The sequence below is a fragment of the Impatiens glandulifera genome, chromosome 8, assembly GCF_907164915.1.
Source record: "Impatiens glandulifera chromosome 8, dImpGla2.1, whole genome shotgun sequence".
Classification (NCBI taxonomy): Eukaryota; Viridiplantae; Streptophyta; class Magnoliopsida; order Ericales; family Balsaminaceae; genus Impatiens; species Impatiens glandulifera.
Window position 1 is genome coordinate 28,380,627 of NC_061869.1, and position 25,258 is coordinate 28,405,884.

Sequence of the window (25,258 nt, forward strand, 5' to 3'; positions counted from 1 at the left end):
AACACCCACGTATCAATAGGGTGTAGAGAAGCGTTAGCTACAAGGGAAATGAACTCCTCTGAGTTGGTGTCTCTTTCTTTATATGCTATAGCAGCCGTATAATATTTTCCCCTTTTCTTAGGACAATTATTCTTCCAATGACCAGGTTCTTTACAGTAATTGCAGATGTCTTTATCACTAGGTCCCTTAACTTTGTATTTTTTATCCTTCTACTTTCCAGACCCTTTGTAGTTGACTATGGTGACAATCAACCCAAATTCTTGACTGTCTACAATTTCACCGCTCGCCTTATGACGTAGTTCTCTAGTGTGAAGTGCTGACCGAACTTTCTTTAGAGTTACGGAGTCTTTACCCACAACGAACGATTGAACAAAATTTTCAAACGAGTTTGGTAAAGATACCAATAGAATTAATGCAGCATCTTCATCTTCAATCTTAACATCTATATTTCTCAATTCAAGTAATATAGTGTTTAACTCATCAAGATGTTCATGAAGAGACTTACCTTTAAGCATACGAAGACTGAACATATGTTGCTTCAATAAAAACTTGTTAGTTAGTGACTGTGTCATGTACAAAGCCTCTAACTTCGACCACAGACCGATTACGGTATCTTCATCTGATACCTCAGTAATCACTTCATCAGCCAGATAAAGTAAAATCGTTGAGTGTGCCTTCTCTTCAAAGGCCTCAAGCTCAGTAGTGATTTTACCAGAGGTAGACTCCTTTGCAGGACCTGCAACTATCTCCGCCTTTTCCTTCGACAATGGTGCCCAAACGCCTTGTTGTTTAAGTAATTCTCGCATTTTAATCTGCCAAAGACCAAAACTCTTTCACCCAGTGAATTTTTCGATTTTCAGATTCATTGAAGACATCTTATCTCCAGAAAACAAATAGTGATAATCTGATCGAATCTAACCTGATTTGATACCAATTATTGTGCATAATGCAAGAAAGTGATGAACAATGAAATGTGGAAAAAACAAATGAAGTGAGATTTTTAATTGTCAAAGATAAAGATAAAAGAATTACCGTAAATGAATAAGGATTACAACTATTAAATTCAGAAAAGAAGAAACGTAAACACCTAACTTAATAAGCATAATTGTAGAATAAATGTGATGTAACTGAAATTATAAATTTCTATACTAAAGGCAAAACGTTACCGTTATGATGTCTAACCTAATTTAAATTATATAATGTGTTTAAGATAAACTTAAATAATTAAACTTAATAAAGTTATCAAAACCACTTGCTAATCAAAATAAATCATAATAACCTAAACCATGTGTAATAAATGAAACTCCATACTTTGTTACAGTATTATCGCGATTAATAAGATATCAAATTGGCCTCAATCCAAATGTTTCAATTTATTTTTTTATTAATATGTCTTTTTAATCGTGTTAAAGATAAAAGAAAATAATTAAAATGTATAAGTTAGGAGCAATATCTATGTCTGACAATTGGACCTAGCCTTTTTTTTCACTATTATTATTCTCCACTTTTCTTTTTATTTTTATTTTTTTTATTTGTTTTATTAATTTTGGACTAGTATTTGCACGAATAATAATAAAAAAAATCGTAAAAAAAATATTACGGTAAAAATATGATAATATTTTTAATTTTATTTTTAACCATTTTAGTTTATGGGCGGTTCAACCCACAATCCGACCCAAGTATCCATTACTCTCACATATATATCCAAATTAACCACAGCTCTCGATCCGAAAATCCGGACAATTTTAAAACTAAGCATAATTATATATATATATATATAGATAGATAGATAGATAGATTAGTTAGTTAAAAAGTTGAACTTATATTGTTAAAATGTCCCGCGTTCATAAAATTTAGTGTTGAATTTGAAATATAAAGTGTTATTAGCCTAGTTGGTTAAAGGGTTGTATTTGTTTTGTTAGGTTGCAAGTTTGAACCTTACTTAAAGCATTTTTAATTTTATTTTTTACCATATTAGTTTATGGACGGTTCAACCCACAATCCGACACAAGTATCCATTTACTCTCACATATATATCCAAATTAACCACATCTCTTGACCCGGCAATCCAGACACTTTAAATTAAGCATCGTTATATCTATAGATTAGTTAGTTAAAAAATTGAACTTATATTGTTAAAATGTCCCACGTTCATCAAATTTGGTGTTAAAATGTCCTATTTTTGAAAACAACTTCTTCATGAATAGGATCAGATTTAATGTCAGTCATAATTCCTTTGACAAAACTTATTGGCTTAAGTTTGTCATTTGGTTTTGACTTTTTGCATGACAGATTAGGATCATTGATGTTATATCCCAAACCGGATCTAGATTTAGCAGGTTTCAACATGCTGATCTGATATTTGACAGCATCTCCTGATCTTATCCATGCACTACAATATAGTTTAGTCTTTGTTTTCGGAAGAAAGAGTTTAAATCTGTTCTTTGAGTATCTCATTCTCAGATGAGATCTCTGTTAAGTTTTCATAAAAAACGTTTGGTTCAAATTCTTGGTTTGGAGAAAGAACAGTTGATTCATATTTAACTTTCATTTCATAAAAAGAGTCAGCTAACTTCTTGTACTCAATGACATTTCATTGAGTGCATTAGTTAACTCCTCGTTTATAAATTCTGGTGCAGAGATATCATTTACCTTAGATTGGTCATCTGCCATCAGACATGTTACAGCCTCATTCTCTTTTTCGGCAGGAGGCTCCTCCGAATCACTGTCAGCCCATCTGGACTTGTTCTGACTGCAAATGAATTCTTTCTGGTTCTTCTTTGCTTGAGAATTCATATCGTGGATTTAGTTGAGCTTATCCCATATCTCTTTTGTAGTGGAACATTACTTGATCTCACAGAACATATTCATGTTGTGTGACTGGAACAGAATGTTCTTAGCAACATTATCCAGGTTGTTGGTCATCTTATCTTCAGTGGTCCACTCACTTCTTGACTTTGAGATCTTTATGGGGCCATCGGTGATGACACTCCACATATCATAGTCAATAGCAGCCAAGTGAGCTTGCATTCTTATCATCCAACAATCATAGTTGTCCTTTGACAGAAGAGGAATTTCATTGATGCAAGACATGCTTTGGGTTCTTGATGCTTGAGAATAGAAACCTAGCTATGATACTAATTGATAGGATCGACTTTATCGATAGAGACGGGCGTCTGACTAAGGATGAAGGCTTATGAAAAACAGTTTGAAAGAAATCATGTTAGGGATTTAATTCGCTTTCTATTCTACGCAAACTTGTGTAAACACTTGAAACGGATTCAAGGCGGAATTGTTTACTTGGGTTTGAAGCACACAAGATGAAATATGAAAAGATGACAGAAAAGAAGAACACAGCAGTTTGTTTATGGATGTTCGTAGAAACTCTCCTACGTCATCCCTTCTTCTATCCACCGGAAGAATTCACTATAAAATGATTAGAATCAAATACAGTTTGCACACACACTTAGCTCACTATTGAACAGAACAATTTCTGTTCAATTACAAGATGAAGAATATCACTCAACTAAAGGTGTTTTGATTCTAGCTCTCTCTCTCGATTCACACAGTACAATCAGAAAGAAGCTTCACAATATTCAAAGGCTTGAATTCTCGGTAGTTTCAGTAAGCAAGATTGGCAAGTAATCGGTGCTTCGTCCGTTGTCCTTAGGATTGGTTAAATACTGAGCAGGAGATAACGGTCGAAACTTCAAGAATGATAATTGACACTCTTCCATTGGAAAGCCTCCATTGTACACAGCAGGTTCTGAGCACAAGGATCGTGGTCGTACAGAACTGGTAGTGCGCCGAATATTCCATCAGAGATGTACCTGCAAAACAAGTAATTTGAGGAAAATTCTCTTACGTGGCATTCCTTGATTGGATGCGTATAGATGCTGTACTAATCTTCACCAGAAAGTGGAGTAGAAGTAGGGTACAACTATAGCACGTGGGTAGGTGAGATGCTAGATTCAAGCGTACTACTTAAACTGTGCATTAGACGTATTTCAGTTAGACGGATTGTGAAAATCAGTCTAATGAAATAGGTCATATCCTTCTAATAGAAAAACGTCTATTAGACCGCCTGGTCTAATAGAATTAGACTCGCGTCTAATTACAATAACCATTAGACTGCACGTCTAACTCCACTGAGTTAGACTGCACGTCTAATTCCGGTTCTACTTCAGACTTGTCTGAAGGAGTTAGACGCACGTCTAACTTTGATTAATTAGACCACACGTCTAATTATTCAATAACCATTAGACTGCACGTCTAACTCCACTGAGTTAGACTACACGTCTAATTTCGGTTCTACCACAGACTTGTCTAAAGGAGTTAGACGAACGTCTAACTTTCACTTTCTATTAGACTGCACGTCTAACTTTGTTAAGTTAGACTGCACGTCTAATTCCGAATATTAATTAGACTACCCGTCTAATTACAAATATATTAGACTTACGTCTAATTCCGTGTATTCATTAGACTTGCGTCTAATTCTTTATATCTATTAGACTACACGTCTAACTCCGATGAGTTAGACTGTACGTCTAATTCTATTAGACTCACTTCTAATTCCGTGTATTCATTAGACTTGCGTCTAATTCTTTACATTTATTAGACTACACGTCTAACTCCGATGAGTTAGACTGTACGTCTAATTCTATTAGACTTACGTCTAATTCCGTGTATTCATTAGACTTGCTTCTAATTCTTTACATCTATTAGACTACACATCTAACTCCGATGAGTTAGACTGTACGTCTAATTCTATTAGACTTACGTCTAATTCTGTGTATTCATTAGACTTGCGTCTAATTCTTATATCCAAGTCAAAATCGGTCTAATGACCCTCATTAGATCCAAGTCTTATAACATATTGTCTCAATACACCTGTATCAAAACTCATAAGTTATTTCATTATCAAAATATTAGTGGTTAAATTATTTCAACACATAGTCAAAATAATTTGACCCAGCAGAAAAAATTAAAAGGTAAAAGCTAGGAGCCATATCTATGTCTGACAATTGGGCCTAGCCTTTTTTTGTTCACTATTATTATTCTCCACTTTTCTTTTCTTTTTATTTTTTTTTATTTGTTTGTTTTATGACTTTTGGATTAGACTAAATAAAAATACACATATAATTAATCAAAAACTATAATTCAAATTCAGAAACATTTCATACAATATTTCAAATAAGATTAAATTCCAAAATTTAATTTAGTCAAAGAAACATTTAATAATTTTGTGACTATTTTTATTCTGTTTTAAATTAGGTACATAAACAAAAGTCTTATTAAATAAGCTCATATTCACTTACCTAAACTCTAGAATCTAAGTTGAGCTTTGAACAAAAATGTAAAATATATAATTCCATCGATGGCATAATCTAAATGTAATACATATACATGGTTGGTGAAATATTAATATTATCACATGACAATAAATTAATTCATGTAATTTCTATTCAATTCAATTACATACTTATTAATTTTTGGAATGACAAATATTATTTACATCTCAATACAACAAGTTTATGCTCCTAATTTCTACATTTTAGAGAATTGTTCCATAGTCAATCTTTTGACTTTTATCCTGAAGAGATATTAATAGTATCTTGTATAATACATAACTTTTATATAATAAAAAAACAGTCTTATATATAATGTTTTAGATATATAACATCAAGAGTTCATAAATGTATTTTGGTACTCATAAGGAAAAAGTCTATCCATTCCACTATATATATATACACTTACTCATATACTCATTCTTATAGAGTAGACATTCTCACAATAATAGATTAAGCGAGAAAGAGACGGCGACAAGGACATTGATTCATAGAATCGTGGTTATGCTTATATTGATGCATATTTCATGTAGGGATTTGACAAATACAATTTCTTTCAAGTATTGTCTAAAGAATTGTTTAATATGGTGTATTAATCCCATCCCGACTGTAATCGCTATATGTGGTGCACTATGTATTCCAAAATGTATGATTACCAACCCACCATCTTTGATGCAAGGGGCACTTGGTTGCAACATCAAGTGTTCCGTTGACCAATGCTCTAAATTAATTCCGGGTATGAAAACTTTGTGATCATTTATAGACTACATCAATTCCTATATGTTTAAATAATTTACTAATATTAATTCATTTACAATTCTATTGACAGATATAGAGAAAGTTGAACAATGTGTTGTAACGGAATGTGGAGAGAACTTTAAATGTGAGACAACTGGATTATTATAGTTTTGTATTGATCATTAAATTTAGAGTTAGTAAAGGCTTATAAGTTTCTTTTAGATATTATTATCTTTATGTTGTTGCATTAGACAAATACATTTGAAGTTTAAATCACAATTGAGCACTTTCAAATGTTATCTTGCATGTAATGTAAACTACCACTCATTATGAACAAGACAATAAAGCCACAAACATTTAAAGTATATTTCATATGATAGTATAAAACTAAAATTATAAAATATTAATCTTTGAAAACTATTTCTTTAGGAAAATTATAAGTTCAACTCACAAATGATTAAAGAGTAGTTTTCTTTGGCTAGACAATGGAGAATGGAAAAGATACATGTATACATAATGTTTAGTGATACAAATTATGCTGGTAAAAGAGTACCAATTTGAGGTTCATGTGAGTTCATAATTCTATAGTTGTTTTATTTTTGAGCTCTTATTTATCTATGATTATAAATGTTTGGAATGTTTTATGTTTAATTGAGATGTATTGAGATAACTTATGACAATTTTTGTCTTATTTGAAATTAACTGTTTTGACAAATTTTATCTTGTGTTGTGCAATATTTTAATATATTATGTATCAATGAAATGAAAATAACTTTAAAAAAACAATGTATGTAAGTTATTTTCACTCTATTCCTAACATGGTAGAATGAACGTTTTAGGATGAATCGAATTTAGTGTCACAAATAGAACTACACCTGAACTTGTCATCTTTGCGAAGACAATTTTGATCGACATATATATTTTTGGCGGTTTTTCTTATTGGAAGTTAAGACCTAAAGATATCCCTTCAACTCAGTTTTGATTTTATTTTACTTTTGACATGAGTTTTTTCGGTGAGTAGAGATCATTGTCTAGTAAACCTAACTTGATTTAGAACGGTGAGGATGAAGAAAATATTTTTTTTTTACTTTATTTCTAGAATTTGCACTTTTTTAGTTTAAATTTTCATTTACATTTTTGTTATTTTAAATCAAAAAAAAATTGAAGGGTAAAGAAGGGAATTTGATAGAATAATTTAATCAAAAACTATCTAAGACGAAGATAATTTTTTTTTGAAAGAATATTTCAAATATATCATTCATTTCACAATAGAGGGACTAAGATAGAATTAAAAAAAAAATCTAAATTATCATTCAAACTCTACAAAAACTCAAATTTTATTGAAATTAATGTGATTAGGCAAATATTTTTATTATTTGCTATCTCAAATACAAATAAGAAGAAATAGGAACAGGTTTCCCTACATGATCTCTCACTATCATTGAAAAAAATATAGAAAAATTCTTATAAATCATGATCCTATCAATTTTATACCAATGTTTTCCTTTATTTTATTTATTTATTTTTTTAAATGGTTCTTTAACAAAATAATGGTTGGAATTAAACTAATTCAATTGATTAAATGACGAGAATGTTGATAAATAAATTAAATAAAATTTAATTCATATAAATATATATTCACACAAAATTCAAATATGATTGTTTTGTGTTATGATTGTTTTGTGTGATTTTAATGAAATTGTAATATGAAGAGCCAATATGTAATGCCAAAAACATGAAATGTGAGTAGTTGAATGAATGTATTATTGGCCATTATTAGATTAATAAATGCATTTATCGTAAATATTTAATCTTTTTCATCATCTCATTATTTTTTTTTATAATTACAAGAGATTATTCTCTCCAAAAAAAATTTTACGATAAAAATATAACATTACCCTTAATCTCTAAAAAAAATTAATATAATTCGTTGTTATTTTTATATAATTATTAAAAAATGGTAAAATTTACTTTTATATATTTGTTTTTTTAAAAAAAAAATCGTTATCTATATATAACTAATGACGCTTAATTTAAAATATTGGAGGTGAAAAACACGCTCTCTCCACAATCATCCACAAATCAAGTCATTTCTCTTTCATAATTTAATTATATTAATTATTTTCTCTCTCTTCATATATATATATATATACATTTATTTCATAATATATATATATATATATATTTATCTTCCTTAATATAATTATTAGTTTCCTCATTTTATATTTGTTTCTCTCTCCTATCGAATTGTATTTCCATAATTACTAATTTATCTATAATATATTTCTAATTAATTTCAGTTCTTATTTTCTTCATTGTATATATATATATAATTAATTAATTTTGTATAGTTAATAATTAATTTATTTTTTATTTTATCACTTTTTTATTAATATATTAAATTGAAAAGTCTTTTTTTAAATTATTAGTCTCCATATTTATTAAATTAATTTTTTAAAAAATAGTTAAAATATATATATTTATTTTCTCCTCATATTTATTATGTATATATATATAATTTATCTCTCATAATTAATTTGTGTATTTTATCTCTTTTTGTATATATAATATATTATGACGAAAATAAATATAGGGTCACATTCACGCTCTCACCACAGTTCACATATGCTTATTATATTTATTTAACATTTTATAACTGTTTCTTATCATAATTACCATAATTATTAATTTATTTTTACTAATTCATTTTTATTTTATTTTACTAATTTATCTTTCCTAATTAATATTTTTATTATTTTATTTTAATATAAAAAACGTTCAATTTAATAAATGAAAGATTAGAAATAAATAAGAGAAAAACGTTAAATTTAATAAATGATAAATTAATGAGAATTAAACATAAATAAGAGAAAAATAATATAAATATTTGTGAACTTTTCTTTTTCTCACATGTTCCTTTTTTACTTTTCTATTTCTCACTTATTCATTTTTTTTACTTAGGATTTTGGACGTGCGAGACACTATCATGCACTAGATGAGCGATCTTCGATCCGCAGACGCTGAATGACAGCTTCAACGTTGAGGATTTCGAACTGGATTAATTTTAAAGACAATTCCACTCTCTCCTCGACCTGTGGTAAGCTTTCTATTCTTTTTCTTTTTCAAAAAAATAAACAACATATATCTAACGAACCCTAAACTATTTATCTTTTACGGGTAAAGGGATGCAATGCTAATTGGATGATGGTCTCATTGACCTTTTGTGTTAAATCTAACTTATGACCGTTGCCAATTTCGAATTGGAGCTGATGGATTTCGAAGGCGATTTCACTCCCTCTTTACACCACGATATATATAGATTTTAAGAGAAGATTTTAAGAGAGAGAACAATTTAATATTAATATTTCTCATTTATTCATTTTTTACTTAGGATTTTGGAAGTGCGAGACACTATCATGCATTAGATGAGCGATCTTCGATCCGCAGACGCTGAATGACAGCTTTAACGTTGAGGATTTCGAACTGGAGCGGATGAATTTTAAAGACAATTTCACTCTCTCCTCGGCCTTTGATAAACTTTCTATTCTTTTTCTTTTTCAAAAAAATAAACAACATATATCTTACGAACCCTAAACTATTTATCTTTTACGGTTAAAGGGATGCATTGCTAACTAGATGATGGTCGTATTGGCCATTTGTGTTAAATCTAACATATGACCGTTGCCAATTTCGAATTGGAGCTGATGAATTTCGAAGGCGATTTCACTCTCTTTTTAGACCACGTTATATATAGATTTTAAGAGAGAACAGTTTAATATTAATTTTTAAATAAATTAAAGTATTTATAATTTTTTATTTTATTAAAAAAATATAAAAATTATGTGTAAAAATATATGAAATATATATAGAGAATGAGAAAGATAATAAATATATATAAATATATATAAATATATATATATATATATATATATATATATATATATATATATATATGATGAGAAAGAAAATAAAAAAAAAAATTAATTAGAAAATATATATTATTAATATGAAAGAGGAGAAATTTGTAATTTTAGTGTAAATTTAATCAATTCTATTAAACGTCATTATATATTATTATTATTATTATATATATTATTATTATTATATCATAAATATTTATATAAATAAATATTTAATATTAAATATAAGTTTAAATATAATTAATGAATAAAAATAATATATATAAGACATATAATAATAAAAAATATAATTAAGAAAGAAAAATTAATAAAATAAAGTAAAATTTAATTAGAAAAGTTAAACTAATAATTATAGTAAGAGGAATAAATTAGTAATTATGTATAGGTAATTATGTTAGAAGAGAGAAATTCTTTTTAATATTGGTTTTTTAAAATTTTATTTGTAAAATAATATAATTTTTTTTTGTATTATTATAAAATTAATGATAAAATAATATATATATATATATGTGATGAAATAGAAAATAAAATATAAATTAATTATTATGGTTACCAAATTTATATATATAAAAATATTAATTAGGAAGAAAAAAATAATATATATAAATTTAGGAGAGACACTTAATATTAAGTTTATATCTCTAATAATTTTTTTTTTTTACTTTTTCCTATTTTCATTTATATATATATTTTTTTCATATTGTCTTATGAAAAAGAAATTTGATAAAAAAAAGAAATTAGTAATTACAAAATTAGAGATAAATTAATAATTATTATATTTTTTTAAGAAATTTGATTGGTTTACATATTTATTTATTTTCATAAAATTTACTTATATTATCAAACAATTATTAATAATTAATTATATATTTATATTATATATTTTCTCTTCATATAAATATATTCTCTTTTATTAAATTAAATATTTTATAAAAAAATTATTTATATTTTTCCCATATTATTCTGCAAGTATATGCCTATTAATAATAATTCTCAAATTCTCTATTATAATAATTAATATATATACTAATTTATTTCTTTTACCATAATTATTAATTTATCTTTCTTATTTTATTTTTATTTTATTTTCTCTCTCATATAAAATATATTATTTTCACACAAATTACATAAAATATATATTACCTTATTAATAATTTTATATTTAATATTAAATATCTATTAATTTTTATTTTGTATAGTTAATAATTAATTTGTTTTTTATTTTATCACTTTTTCATTTATATATTAAGTTTCTTTCAAGAAGTAATGAAAAGTTTTTTTTTTAATTATTAGTCTCCATATTTATTAAATTAATTTTAAAAAAATATTTAAAATATATATATTTATTTTCTCATCATATTTATTATGTATATATATATAATTTATCTCTCATAATTAATTTGTGTATTTTATCTATTTTTTTATATATATATTTATTATTTTCTCTCTCTCATATATATATATATATATATTTCTCTTATCCTAACTATTAATTTCTCTTTCTTATTTTATTTTTATTTTAATTTCTCCCTCATATAAATATATTATTTTTCACACAAATTACATAAAATATATATGACCTTATTAATAATTTTATATTTAATAATTTTTATATAAATATAATATTTTTTATATATTTTCACACAATTAAATTATATATTTTTTTTAATAAAAAAAAATTATATATATTTTAATTTATCTAAAAATTAAATATTTAAAAACAAATAACATTTCTCTCACCTAAAATTTATATATATTAATTTTTTTTCCTAATTTTTTTTCTCTCTTATCTTTTATATATATATATATATATATATATATATATATATATATATATATATATATATATATATATAATATACCTAATAATAATAATAATTCTCAGATTTTCTCTTATAATAATTAAGAATTTAACTCTAATTTCATAACTACTAATTTCTCTTTCTTTCCGTTTATATATATATTAATTTTTTCTTCCTAATTAATATTTTTTTATTTTCTTTTATAACTTTAATAATTAATTTATATTTTATTTCTCTTTATATTATTTGATAGATTTCGCCGGACTCCAATTATTTTTAATGTTTAATTCAATCCATAATTTTTTAGATAAAGAAGTAATGCAGAAGCCAATTGTGCGAGAAGATGAGATTGATGCAATGAGGATGTGGCGCTAACATTCAACACTGTAACTACAGGTATCCTTAAGGTACACATTGATTTTTCTGAGTTTTGATTGATTTTGTATTCTGTTACACTTTTTGGTAGACGATCTACTAGAAAATTGTTCTGTTGCAGGACATCGTAGATGGTGAGTGCATCGTCTTCTTTCCCCGATGAGACGACGGTGGCGATGAAGACGACGAGGAAGAGGAAAGATGAGAAGAATCGGAGGAGTGATGTGATAGTTGTGGGACGAAATGACAAAGAGAGGTTCTTAGTTTCTCATCTCCTTTAATAAATAAAACTTTTATATAGTTTTCAGATGAGAGTGCACCTTCCACCATTTTCTCAACTTTTGATTCTAAAAGCTGTCTAAATAAATTTTATTCTTCATAATTGCTTAAAGTTTGAGCCAATTTTAAACTTTTTTTATAATTGAATCTAGGGTTAATTATGAGATTATATAAAAATTCACCACTTTACTTCCAACTCTAGGCATTGTTTAATTCGATTATGACATAACAATGGTTGTCACAGATTTGCCTGGTTTACTCGAGGGCGCTCACCAAAGTTTTGGTTTAATCCATGAATTTCTTAGTCACACAGAAAGATGTTTTGTTTTGGTAAAATGAAACTATATATTCATTAATGTCATCATACTATGCTACTGTTTATTTATAACCATTATGAAAATCAGGTACAACTTATTGATGGTTCATCTGAATAGTCAGAATACGAATATGATTCAGTTCGGCTTGAAATATAATTGTTTATTCCAGAGCTTTCTGAAAAACCATGTTGGGTAGATTATAAATAAAATGATCTTCCAGAAGCATATGAGAAATGGGCATCATTCAAGGAAAATATTAAAGGACGTGACATTATATGTTTTTTGTATTAGTGCTGCCACTGGAAAGGGTACCCACAATACCTGCAGCTTATGAACTCATACTGGCTCAAAGAGAAGACAATATAAATAAAGTTCTTACCCTTTATTTAAAAGAGATCTTAATATCTCTAGAATATTTAAAATTTTATATTAATGTTTAGATAAAAAATTGTTTCCAAATATTGCCCTCTTTTAGAGTGGGATGTCTCAATTTTCATTGTATCTCAACTAAGGACATCTTTCTGTATCTATAAATTTATTAGTAATTTTTTAGAAGTATATTGCACACGTGTTTATGAATGAACCTATAAACATATTTTTGTTTGTGATGATGATACAAAGCATAAACTCTTTATTTTTTATGTTAGATTCTCTTTTCATTACTAAACATGAATTGATAATTATATAACTGACAACTTTTCATTTCAGTTAAATAGATTCAGAAACATGTTTGGTAGTTTATAACAAAATGGATCATCCAGAAGCACATGAAAAATGGGTTTCGGTTCGGAAGGGGGTTTGGAATCCGCTCGGACCCTCACTCGTAGTCGACAGATAAACTCCTTTTCAAAAGGCATAGCTCTTTCAAAACATTTAAGGAAAAAAGACTTGAAACCATTTTCTATCTATAAGCCCCGCTGTTTGCAAATCAATCAAGCTTCTGTCTTCAAGTTCACAAGTACGAAAAGACCTGAGAGGGAAGAGCTGCGTAGAGAGCTCCGAATTATTTATCAACTAGGAGAGCGGACGATTCTTTTTCTTTCTAACCGCAGCTTGGCTTTTCTCCATCCCGTGCTTAATCATGCCTTGAAAGCCAGAAACTATCTAATCATTCAAGGAAATTTTGAAGGATGTGGTATTAAATGTTTTTGTATGAGTGTTGTCACGGGAAATGGTACCTTAGAAGTGATATATGCAGCTTATAAACTCATATTGGCTTAAAGAGAAACAATATAAATCAAGGTCTTACCTTTTTTTAAAAGAAATTAATCTTAATGTCTCTAGAATATTTGAAGTATCATATTAATGTTTAGATACAAATTTGTTTTCAAATATTACTCTCTTTTAGAGTGAGAGGTTTCTATTTTCATTGTATCTCAGCCAAATACATATTTTTGTATCCATAAATTTATTAACGTTTTTTCAGAAGTATAATGCAAAAGTGTTTATGAATTAACCTATAAACATATTTTTGGTTGTGATGATGATACAAAACATAAACCCTTTATTTTTTTATGTTGGATTCTCTTTTCATTACTAAACTTGAATTGATAATTGTATAACTGACCACTTTTCATTACAGTTGCATAGATTCAGAAAGAAGATTTTGATACAAGAGAGAAAGGTATTAGGGTTAAATATAGTGACGAGAATAAAGTGACAGTTATAATGTAGTTAATTGTGAAGAGTGTGTAATGAAATAATTTTAATTGTATCAGATTTCAGCACGTATTGGAAGTATGTGGAGTATATAAGTCTCTGTCTAAATTTTGGTGTAAAGGAGGTGACACCGTTTTTGTTGGAGAGGTTAAATTTAGGTTTTTCTTCTTCCAACAATTTTGTATTTTCTTAATGATTGAGTTATGAAAACACATTTTGCAGATGGAGATGACATGGAATGACTCTAATGGACCAGATGACCTAAATGGAATTAAAATCTTAACTTTCATCTACACAACATGTAAACATAACTGATCACTTTTCATTACAATTACATAGATTTAAAAAGAAGATTTCAGCACATCTTAGAAGCATGTTGGTATAGAAGTCTTTGTCTAAACTTGGTATAAAGGAGGGTGACACCGTTTTTGTTGAAGAGGTTAAATTTAGCTTATTCCAACGATTTAGTATCTCTTAATGATTATTATGAACACATTTTGCAGAACACTATTAAATTTACATTAAAAAATTTCATTCTTTAACATTAAAAAGAACAAACCTTATAAAATTAATAAAAAAATTAAAATAGTGTAAGTTCATGTTTATATTTATATAAGAATATTTAGTTCATATAAGTTTGTTTATAAAAAATTTAAATATTGTAAGTTCATATATGTATATATATTTTCTTTTAATATAAATATTTATTATTTTATTATTAATTTTATATAAATATTTTCTTTCATTATATATAAGCATATTGAATTAAATATCATATAAAAACTTCATTTATATTTTTTCCCGTACAACGTAAGGTATTTTACTAGTTATTTTAAGACCCCTTAAATTTTCAAGTCCACCCTAATTTAAAATCTTGGGTCCGTCCCTATATATATATATATATATATATATATATATATTTTTATGAAGGGTAGTTAGCGGTCATGATCAATACCTAATTTGATTAGCCTATTAGGCTTGACATTTAAAGCAAATAATTAAATACGTAGTAAGATTTGGAACGTACCCGGGAATGAAGGATAAATACACTGTCCTCCAAACTTTTATTGATGATGCTTCAAATTTATTACAACTGGATGATGGTGCTAGAGAGTACAATAGAGAGAGAGAGTACAATACAGATTTCAGGGGTCGTTTTCGCCTCCCCTTTCAACCCAACATAAACAACTATTTATAGTAAAACATTTAAATAAAAGTTAAAAACTTGAACAGTGATTCCCAGGATTCCCGGGATAAGTTTTTTCCGCATCTTTCGGATCTTGTTTCTCTTGAAATTTTGAACTGGCTAGATGATGATGATCCAACGTCTTTTTTTGAAATTTTTTCAACCGAGGTGTCTTTGATTGCTTCGAAAATGTCTTCAATGGCGACATCACTTTGAGCGTCTTGAAGATAATCGGATGCCATAGTTGAATCTGATTTGTTTGATTTATTATCATCTTCAAATTTAGACATAAAGTCTTTCTTCATTTCTTCAATATATGCAGATATCATCTGATTTTTTGATAAGTTCTCTGACCTCATTCGAAATTTTTTGGAGATATAATCAAACGGGGGCGGTGCTTCCGCTACTTGTCGTTTTTCTTCATACATACTTATTTGCTGGTGTAGGAGGTCCATTGTCTCCTTCCCGAATCGCTCCTTTGTTTCCTGATATACTCTCATCATCTTATCCCAAAATTTATAAAATGATGACCTAAACAGACAGGGAATGCCTGTTTTGGTATAACCAAATTCAGGAATCCATCTCCAGATCCATGGAATGGAAAATTCAGTAAAAAAGAAACAAGAAACTATTCCGTCAATATATAAATTAGTTTCTTGTTTTTGCAGAAGCTGGGGAGATACATTGCTCCATTTATCAAATAGGACCTTGATTTCTTCTAGTAAAATCTTTGGGCAGGGACCAAAACAGTAAAACCAGTCTATGAACCAGTGGGGAATATCACCTCTATAGACATTTGCACATACCTTGATGAACCAGAAATGTTTATATTTATTATTCTCATAATATAGTGCCTTAGTAAAGGCATCACAATAATCCCAATAATTAAATTTGATTATTGTCGTTTTATTAAACGATAATTCTCTTTCTCTTATTGGGGATATTCCCCAATCTTCCAACGAAATTGTCTTTTTTATTATTATTTTGCTGAAATTATAAATTTCTTTGTTTGCCCCAGAGAAATGTGATATTTCACATGACCCACTTTGAATAAGTATTTGCTCGTAAAATATCCGAGTCTTGTAAGTCCTTGACGGAGTGGATGTATTATCCAAATACCTCTGCATTATTGTCCATGGCTCATTCCTCCATTTGAGGTCCTTCTCTTCTAGGAGAAATATAATTTCTTTATATTCATTTCTTATAAATCCAATATTATTGGATTCTGATTCTTCATCTCCCAGTATTCTGGCGTACGTTGGATTGTCTTTTTGACTGTCCGAACTTTTGGATAGATCCATTGCTATCAGTTTTTGTTTACCATACTGAGATATGATCTCTGGTGCTCTGCCCCGACCTCTACCTCTGATAGAGGAGGGTCCTCTTCCTCTATTAGAGAAAGACTCATAACCCCTACCGCTCATTCCTGTAAATTTAAAAATTCACGGGTCAAGAAATCAGGAAGATTATAATCTATCCCTTTTTTGTATGTTATTTCAAAATCAAATGGAGCTAAATGAGTTTGCTATCTGGCGAACATTTGTTTTGACACATCATGTTTAAAATCTTTCTGGAACATGAATTTAGCTGCGTTGCAATCTGTTCGTATAATAAATTTTTTATTATATAAATCATCTTGAAATTTTAAAACACATTTGACTATCGCAAGAATTTCTTTGGCGACTGTCGCATAATTCTTTTGAGAGTTGTTCCATTTCCCTGAATGGAATCTGACAAGATAGACCTGTTTTGTTTATGGATCTAATTGAGTTAGTATTCCTCCAAATCCTATGTCAGATGCATCAGTCTCAATTACCTTTTCCCAATTCGGGTTACTTATCATTAAACAAGGAAGTACCTTTACTTTATTTTTAATTCTTTTAATAGCCTCTGTATGATGATTTGACCATGGTTTTGGATTCTTCTTCAGTCTTTCATATAAGATTGATGTATCTTCTGTTATATTTTTATAGTATGGAGCCACATAATTTAAGCTACCTAGAAATCTTTGTAACTGTGTTTTATCAGTGATCACATTAGGGAATTTTTCCGCAAATTCTATGTTTCTATTAATGGGAGTAATATTTCCCTTTTCAATGATATGACCTAAAACCTTATTCTTGTTTTGAAAAGATCCATTTTTGGTTTAGAAATTACTAGTCCATTTTGAGTTATTATTGTCTTGAACATATTTAAATGTTTGAAATGAGTTTCAATTGTTTTTGAATAAACTAATATGTCATCAATGTAAACAATTATAAATGTGCTATAAGGATTAAAGATATTATTCATAATTTTTTGAAATTCGGATGGAGCATTTTTTAATCCAAATGGCATTACATTCCATTCCTAATGTCCTATAGGGACATTGAATGCTGTTTTATACCTGTCAGATTTCTTAATCTGGATTTGCCAATATCCTGATTTTATGTCAAATTTTGAAAATATTAAACTATCATACAGTCTATCTAACAGATCCTTTTTATTAGGGATTGGGTGCCTAATCCATTTTAATACTTTGTTTAGGGTTTATAGTTTATTACTAACCTTGGCACGCCTCTTTCGACTTCTGAATGTTTATATACATAAAAAGCCGTACATGACCAAGGTGATTGTGATGGACTTATTAATCCCTTATGCAATAATGCATCTATCTCTTTTTTGCATAATTCCAGATATTCTGAATTCATTTGGCAAGGTCTTGCCTTTGTAGGAATATTCTTTTCATTAAAAGCTTCCTCATATGGTAGTGAAACTATATGTTTCTTTCTATCCCAGAATGCATTAGGATGTTCATTACAAATGTCTATTGAAAGTTGGTCTTTTAGCAGAGCTATTTTTTCTTGTAATTTAGGATTTTCTAGTTGTTCATCTACTGTTATTAGACTTATTTCTTGCTTTAGAAAATATATTTGATCTTGTTTTGCTTTGATATTATCATATATACTATGTAACATTTTAGTAAACGGTTCCACAATAAATTTTAGAAAAATATCATGTTTCTGGAAGGTTCCTGTAATACCTTTATTATTAATCATCTTAATATGGTAGATTGTGTTTAAAAATGGGGTTCCAAGTATGATCTGATTTGATATATCTTTAGCAAGTATAAAGCTTTGAGGAATGCATTTATTATCAGTACATATATAAGCTTTTGGAAGCTTATATTGGATTTGGAGTTTATCTCCCCCTGCATGCCACAGGGTATGGCTTGTTTTATGAAAATACCTAGTAGGGATTAGTCCCTCCTGAATAACATTTAAATCTGCTCCGCTATCAACAAGAGCAGTAAATGATCTTGTATAATGATTATCTATTAGGAGAGATATTTTTATGTGCCATTTTTGGGATTTAACCATTTCTATTGTGGATAAAAAATTTTCTGAGAAGATATTTTCTTCAATTTCTGCTTTGTTGTCATTATATTGATTATTTTCTCTATGGTTATCCTCAAGCTTAGTTATTCTAAACTCTTGTATAACATTCTTCTTTTTTAATATCTTAATTTCTTCCTTTAAATTATTAATTTCTTTGTAAAGATTTGTGAGTGTTGTATTCTCTTCTTTGTTTTGAATCTTGTGTCTGAGTTGATTCATTACTTCACTCATAGTGTAAGATTTATTATGATTATTATAATTGAATCTCTTTTCTTCTGGCTCTTCATATTTAGAGGATGAAGTTCCTTCTTCAGAATTAAACTGATCTATGATCTGCATTCTTAATTCTGGGTCTTTGATGGCTTTTAGTAATTCAAAAGCATGATTTGATGTTAAAACATTAACTTTCATATCTGAAAACTGAGATATGATTCTATATAATTCTGATTTGTCAATATTTTGATCTAGGTTATTTGTTTCCTTTTTAGGACAACTTAATCCTGATCGGCAAGGCTCACATTCAGAGTCTTCCGAGCTTGATTCCGAAATATTTTCATTATCTAGGTTATCTATTTCAGAATCAGTAGGTATTGAAAATGAATCAGATTCTTCAGATTCTGAGTTTTGTAGAGTTTGTATTATTAATCTTTTTGTGTCTTCTGGGATTTCTAGATTATTAATTTTTTTCTTTGCCCAACAGAATTTTGAGGTGTGTCCCAATTTTTCACAGTTGTAGCATTTCTTACTATTTTTGAAATTTTTTGACTTGTTTTTAACCTTTTCTTCCCTCCTCTAATTCTTTATGTCCGAGTATTTTCGGGGTGGTTTTCTATATTTGTGAAATTTATTATATTTCACCCTTTTCTCTTTTTAGATGTAGGACTATCTATACCAAATTGTTGGCAAAATTAACCTAATTGTTGTCTTTCATTTTGACTCTGTCTTTTAATTTGTTGGTTTAACCTTATTTCATTACATAAGGCTAGTCCTTCCTATATACAGGTATCTATTAATATACCATATGTATAATTTTCATATGGTATCATTGAATGACTCTTTTTGAGATTTCTTCTAACCCTTTCAGCAAATAGGCTAGGGAGGCCATCTATAAATTCGGATTTCCAATGTACATTATTACATTCTGGTAGTTCCATTACTCTACTTAGAAAGGTATCTTTTTACCATCTAAAATCTGAGAGTGTCTTACACCTTAGGTTCTGTAATAATGTTATAATTGTATCACTATTATCACTGAACCTTCCCGTGAAGTATTCAATGATGTTAATTGCTAATGTATAAACTGCATGTTCAGTTAGGCTATTGTTTTCTTGTTTTACAGTGTTAAGAATAAAATCTCTATTTTCTTGGGAAAAATAATTATCCCACCAGCCCTTTAATTGTCTAGTGAATCCGGCAACAATCATTGTTGCTATTGTTTTATCACTATTTTTACTATTTTTACAAACTGTTGAGTACATTAGCATCCTATGTACTGTATTATAAATTTGTTTGTTTGAATATCCATCAATATTCCATTCATAGATTTTGTTTCCTGAATAACTAATATCAATTGTATCTGTGTATTCTTCATGTAAAACATCCATTGGTGTTGGTCTATTGTAGTAAAATTTACTTTGTATAGGTTTATCAGCCCATTTATCTATTTTATTAATATGATCTCTGTTTTCCTTGTCTAAGGTCTTAATGCTTAGCTTGCTAAATTTTTCTTCAAGAATTTTCTCAAACTCTTGCATTGGCCTTAGTTTGAAATCAGATATAATTGGAGGTGGTTGGAAAGTTGGTAAAGCTTCTTTTTCTTTTGGAATTATTTTTGACGTTCCTGGTTTGATTTCATTTAAAGATTTTATTAATTTTTCAATTTTATTTTCCATGGATTGTAACTGTTCTCCTAGAATATTTAGGAACAGACTTGTGTAGTTTTGTTGTTCAAACATATTATTGATATGCTTGCATGTTATTGGGAGCATATCATTTTCAATTAAATTTTTGTATGGCGCGAAATTTAGTATTTTTTCTCCCTTTTCAATATGGAAAGGTTGTTGAGGTGGATATGTCCCTAGATAGGTTTTCCCTGATTCTAATTTGAAAGTTCTTTCAATTACCGAAATATAATTTTTAACATAGGTGCTTATGAACCAAGAGGTAAAAGGAATTAAAGCATTTTTCGCAGTACAGAACTCATAAAATTCTTTTTCAAATTGTTTTATTTTGTTGGTGTGAAAACATTCAAAAAACCATTTCCTGAATTGGGTATATCCCGGATTTTTGAATTCATTTGAAATTATTTTTCTGGCTGTAGAGCCAGTATTGAAATCTATTTTGGGTGTACTAATCATTTAAATAGAAAAGTTCATTTCCGACATTGTCGGTTCAGGTTCATTTAGAGTTTGGGTGTTATTTTCCCTAACAATATTTTGTCTGTTGATATATAATCTTTCTGTAATTGGAGTTGAATCTTCTGAAAACGTTGATTCCCTTATTTGAGAGGTGGATGCCCTAGAAGGATACTCAACCTTATAATCTAATGGTGAGATATATGATTTGATAGAGCTATGTCTTTGTATTGGACATAACTTTAGGTTTGTGTCAAATCATACTTCGACACTTCCTTCCTCACTTTGACAAATATCTAATATATTATTATGATTCTGGACCTGTGGTTTTACAGGTACAGCTTGTTCTATTTTCCAGTTATCTGGGAACGATATTTCTTCTCATTTAATTGGTCTCCTACTAGTTATGTTTGATTTATCACAATTTGTTTGTATCAAAATTATTTCATTATTGGGTTTGTCCATTATTCTACAAAGTGGATTTAAAGTGAATAATGGTTTATAGTATATTCTATAACAAACACACATTACTTCCGATCCGGGAGCATAATTATATCCATGTGTTTTAACATTTAATGTTAGGGAGTCAGTTATATTTGCGTCAGATAAAGATAATTGTAAGTTTGGAAAAACGTTAAAATAAACTGGTCCTTGAGCTAAACTGGACTGTATTATTCCCATTAGGGATTGTTTCCAATTTAGGTTTCTTCCATCTCTTAGGGCTGCCATAAAGCTCTCTGGTAAACCTTCTAAGGTTAAAGGTTTAAATGCCACCTGCACTAGTCCTATATATAGAAATTTATAGGATCGTTTATAATATGCTATATCCATATCTGATAGTAGTTTTATTACCATATCACTATTATCTAGTGAAACTGACTCTTCAGTAGTTTTTACTACTTGTTTTAAACCCATTTTTTCAAATGTTCCTAGTTGATATATCAATCTAGGTTCAACTTTTGGAATTGTCCACTTGTTTAGGAGATCTAAATCCTTAGGAATATCATATTCCTCTTTCTTTGTATTCTTTATGTTTTTATTTCTTGAAATGATGTTCATTAGATTCATGATTAGTAAGGTGTGTTGATCATTCTGCATAACTACCATAGTTAAGCATTCGGACAGTTGCACATGCATATGGACCTCTTGCCTGACTAAGAAGTTGTGTGGTTCCTCACTCCTCCCTCAATTGTGAGCTTTAATATTCTATTAAATATATTTTATTCCGTTTCTAATTCTAGATTCCACTTCACAATTTGAATGGCAAAGTTATTTGATCACTTTATTTTATTTTATACTAGTATGAAACCCTACGTTGTACGGAAAAAATATAAACGAATTTTTTATAAAATATTTAATTTAATAAAAGAGAATATATTTATATGAAGAGAAAATATATAATATATATATATAATTAGAGAAAAAAATAGAAAAAATAATTATTATTAATTGTTTCATAATATAAGTAAATTGTATAAAAATAAATAATAAACAAATAATATATAAATAATCGTGGAAAAATTATGTAAGGAAAAATATATTTATATAAAATTAATTATGAAATATATACATGATGTGAGAAAAAAGAATGATTGATTAAAACTGAAAATAATAATAATACAATACAAACCAAAAGGCTTGATTTAATTTAAATTATTGAAAGCAAAATAAAAATTTAAGTTAACACAATATTAAACAAACATTCATAAAAAAAAAAAAATGTATAACTCTAGTATAATTTAAGATATCCTATATTATAATAATAGTTAATAATGTATACTAATAAAAAAAACAACTTCCATAAAATGAAATTAAAAAATTGTAAAATAAAAAATAAAAACTAAATTTTTTTGTCTTTTTTGTCCTATCTCTTCAACAATTTTGTCTGCTGCTCCTCCCTAATAAAATTTAATTAACATATAAAACACATTTCAAAAACTTAAATAAGACATTAAAATAGATAATAAAAAAAACAATTTATTTGATCACAAAAAATTGAAAAAGTACCTCTTTAACAGCTTTGTTTGAAATTGATGATCCTCTCTTATAAAATTTAATCAAATATATATAAACGTTTCAAATATCTAAATAAGACATTAAAATAGATTAAAAAAACAATTTATTTGATCAAAAAAATTGAAAAAGTACCTCTTCAACAATTTTGTCTGAAATTGATGCTCCTCCCTTAACAAAATTTAATTTAATATATAAAACACGTTTCAAAGTTGAGCATAAAGATATCCAAAATATGTTTACCTGTTGAGTAATGAGTGATTGACTTGGATCAAACACTTTTATAATTGTAAAATTGTGTGATTTTTTCTTGAGGTTGTAATCAGTAATTTTATCTTGGAACACAAGTTTTCGCGATGACATTGATGATAACGGCAATGGTAAATCTTTGTCACAACTCGGATGTAATTGTAACAAATCTGAAACAGTTAGATTAACTAACTTATTTACAACTCTATCAAAAAGCACAAATAGTGCAGCTCCTGACTCGTGACCAACCTCAATCTCTAATTTATATCTAAAATAGATACAAAATAATTAATGAAAAAATAAAATAGATATAATTAAATATATGAATATAGTTTGTTAATGATCAAAGAGACAAAAATAAACACCTTGGAGTAGGATATTTTGTAACTTTAACACATGAGTTGCAAAAAAAAACATCGCCCTCGAGCGTTACTTTTCCGCGACAATCATCACAAGAGTAGTAAAACCAACCATTGTAGTTGCATACATTATTGATTGTCGCTTCAACGGTACGTATACATTCCTGTTAACCAATAAACCAGTAAGATAACTATAAAAATATTGAAATACCAATTTTACCAACCTTGCTTTCCTCATTTGACAATAGGTTGTATAATTCCTCAATTGTGTGTCGATCTTTCATCATCTCATCTTGTAAAGACATCGAACTTTCAACAATATCATCCAACAAACATACTTGAGATGGATGGACAGCAAATCTACAATTAGTTGAGTAAAGGTGGCACAAAAATAATAGTCATTAAAACAACAAATATTTAAACAAAGAGTATTGTTTAAAGAAAGACAATATCAACCTTTCTCGCATAGTCACCACCTCTGGAATCATTAGATTTTGAAAAACTTGTGTGGCCGTTGTTGAAGAAAGGACATGATGACCTATTGAAAGCACATAAAAATGGTTAACACAAACATATTAAGACATAAACATATTTTTTTTACAATCCATATCTTGGTATAACTTGACAAGTAAGCCGGTCACAACTATTACGATAGGATCTTGGTTGTTAGATCCTTCAACAAATTCAAAATTTTCGGCTATGTTTCCCCATAAAGTTAGATTAATATCTTCTCCACTATAAAATAACACATAGAAAAGGTAAAAATTAAAATATTTAATAAATTAAAATATTTAATAGAGTAAAAAAACAAAAGAACTCATTTAACTTATAGATTTATAAATGACCAACCTATAAAATTGAAGGTTTAAACCACGTTTTGCAACTGTGTTATATCCAGTTTTGCTAAAAGTCTTAGAGCCCAAACTGATAAGACGAGCTATAATAACTATAACATAAAAAAGGAAAATGTAAGTTAAAAATTAAATGAAAGACAATAGTTAATCAAAACACTACCTGTTAGTTGTGAGCAATTGTCACTTCTAGAAATAACCTCCTTGTAATCAGAAAAATTAAATTTATATCTCGGAATATTTAGAATCTCAGAAACAGACTTCATGGTTGTCCCGTAGCTAAACAAGATTTTCAAAGAGTTTGGAACTGGTTTGTACTGAGCGTTTGACTTGACAACTCAAAATTTTTGAAATATGTACATGTTACCCTCCTTTAATAAGTTTCGATGTCTTAGAACAAATTGACGATCGATGCTGACGTGAATAACCGC

The 25,258-nt window shown here is 28.1% G+C and overlaps 1 protein-coding gene across 1 annotated transcript; it reads right to left on the minus strand.

Moving 5' to 3' along the window:
* Positions 1–209: 209 nt before the first annotated feature.
* Positions 210–25,093, minus strand: LOC124913240 (replication protein A 70 kDa DNA-binding subunit A-like). Its single transcript, XM_047453836.1, has 9 exons — positions 24,991–25,093; positions 24,826–24,922; positions 24,578–24,711; positions 24,433–24,514; positions 24,201–24,336; positions 23,983–24,140; positions 23,612–23,885; positions 506–812; positions 210–346 (listed from the first exon to the last, which is right to left on the minus strand). Exons 1-9 carry the CDS (start codon positions 25,091–25,093, stop codon positions 210–212), a joined length of 1,428 nt encoding a protein of 475 aa, XP_047309792.1.
* Between the last annotated feature and the right edge of the window lie 165 nt (positions 25,094–25,258).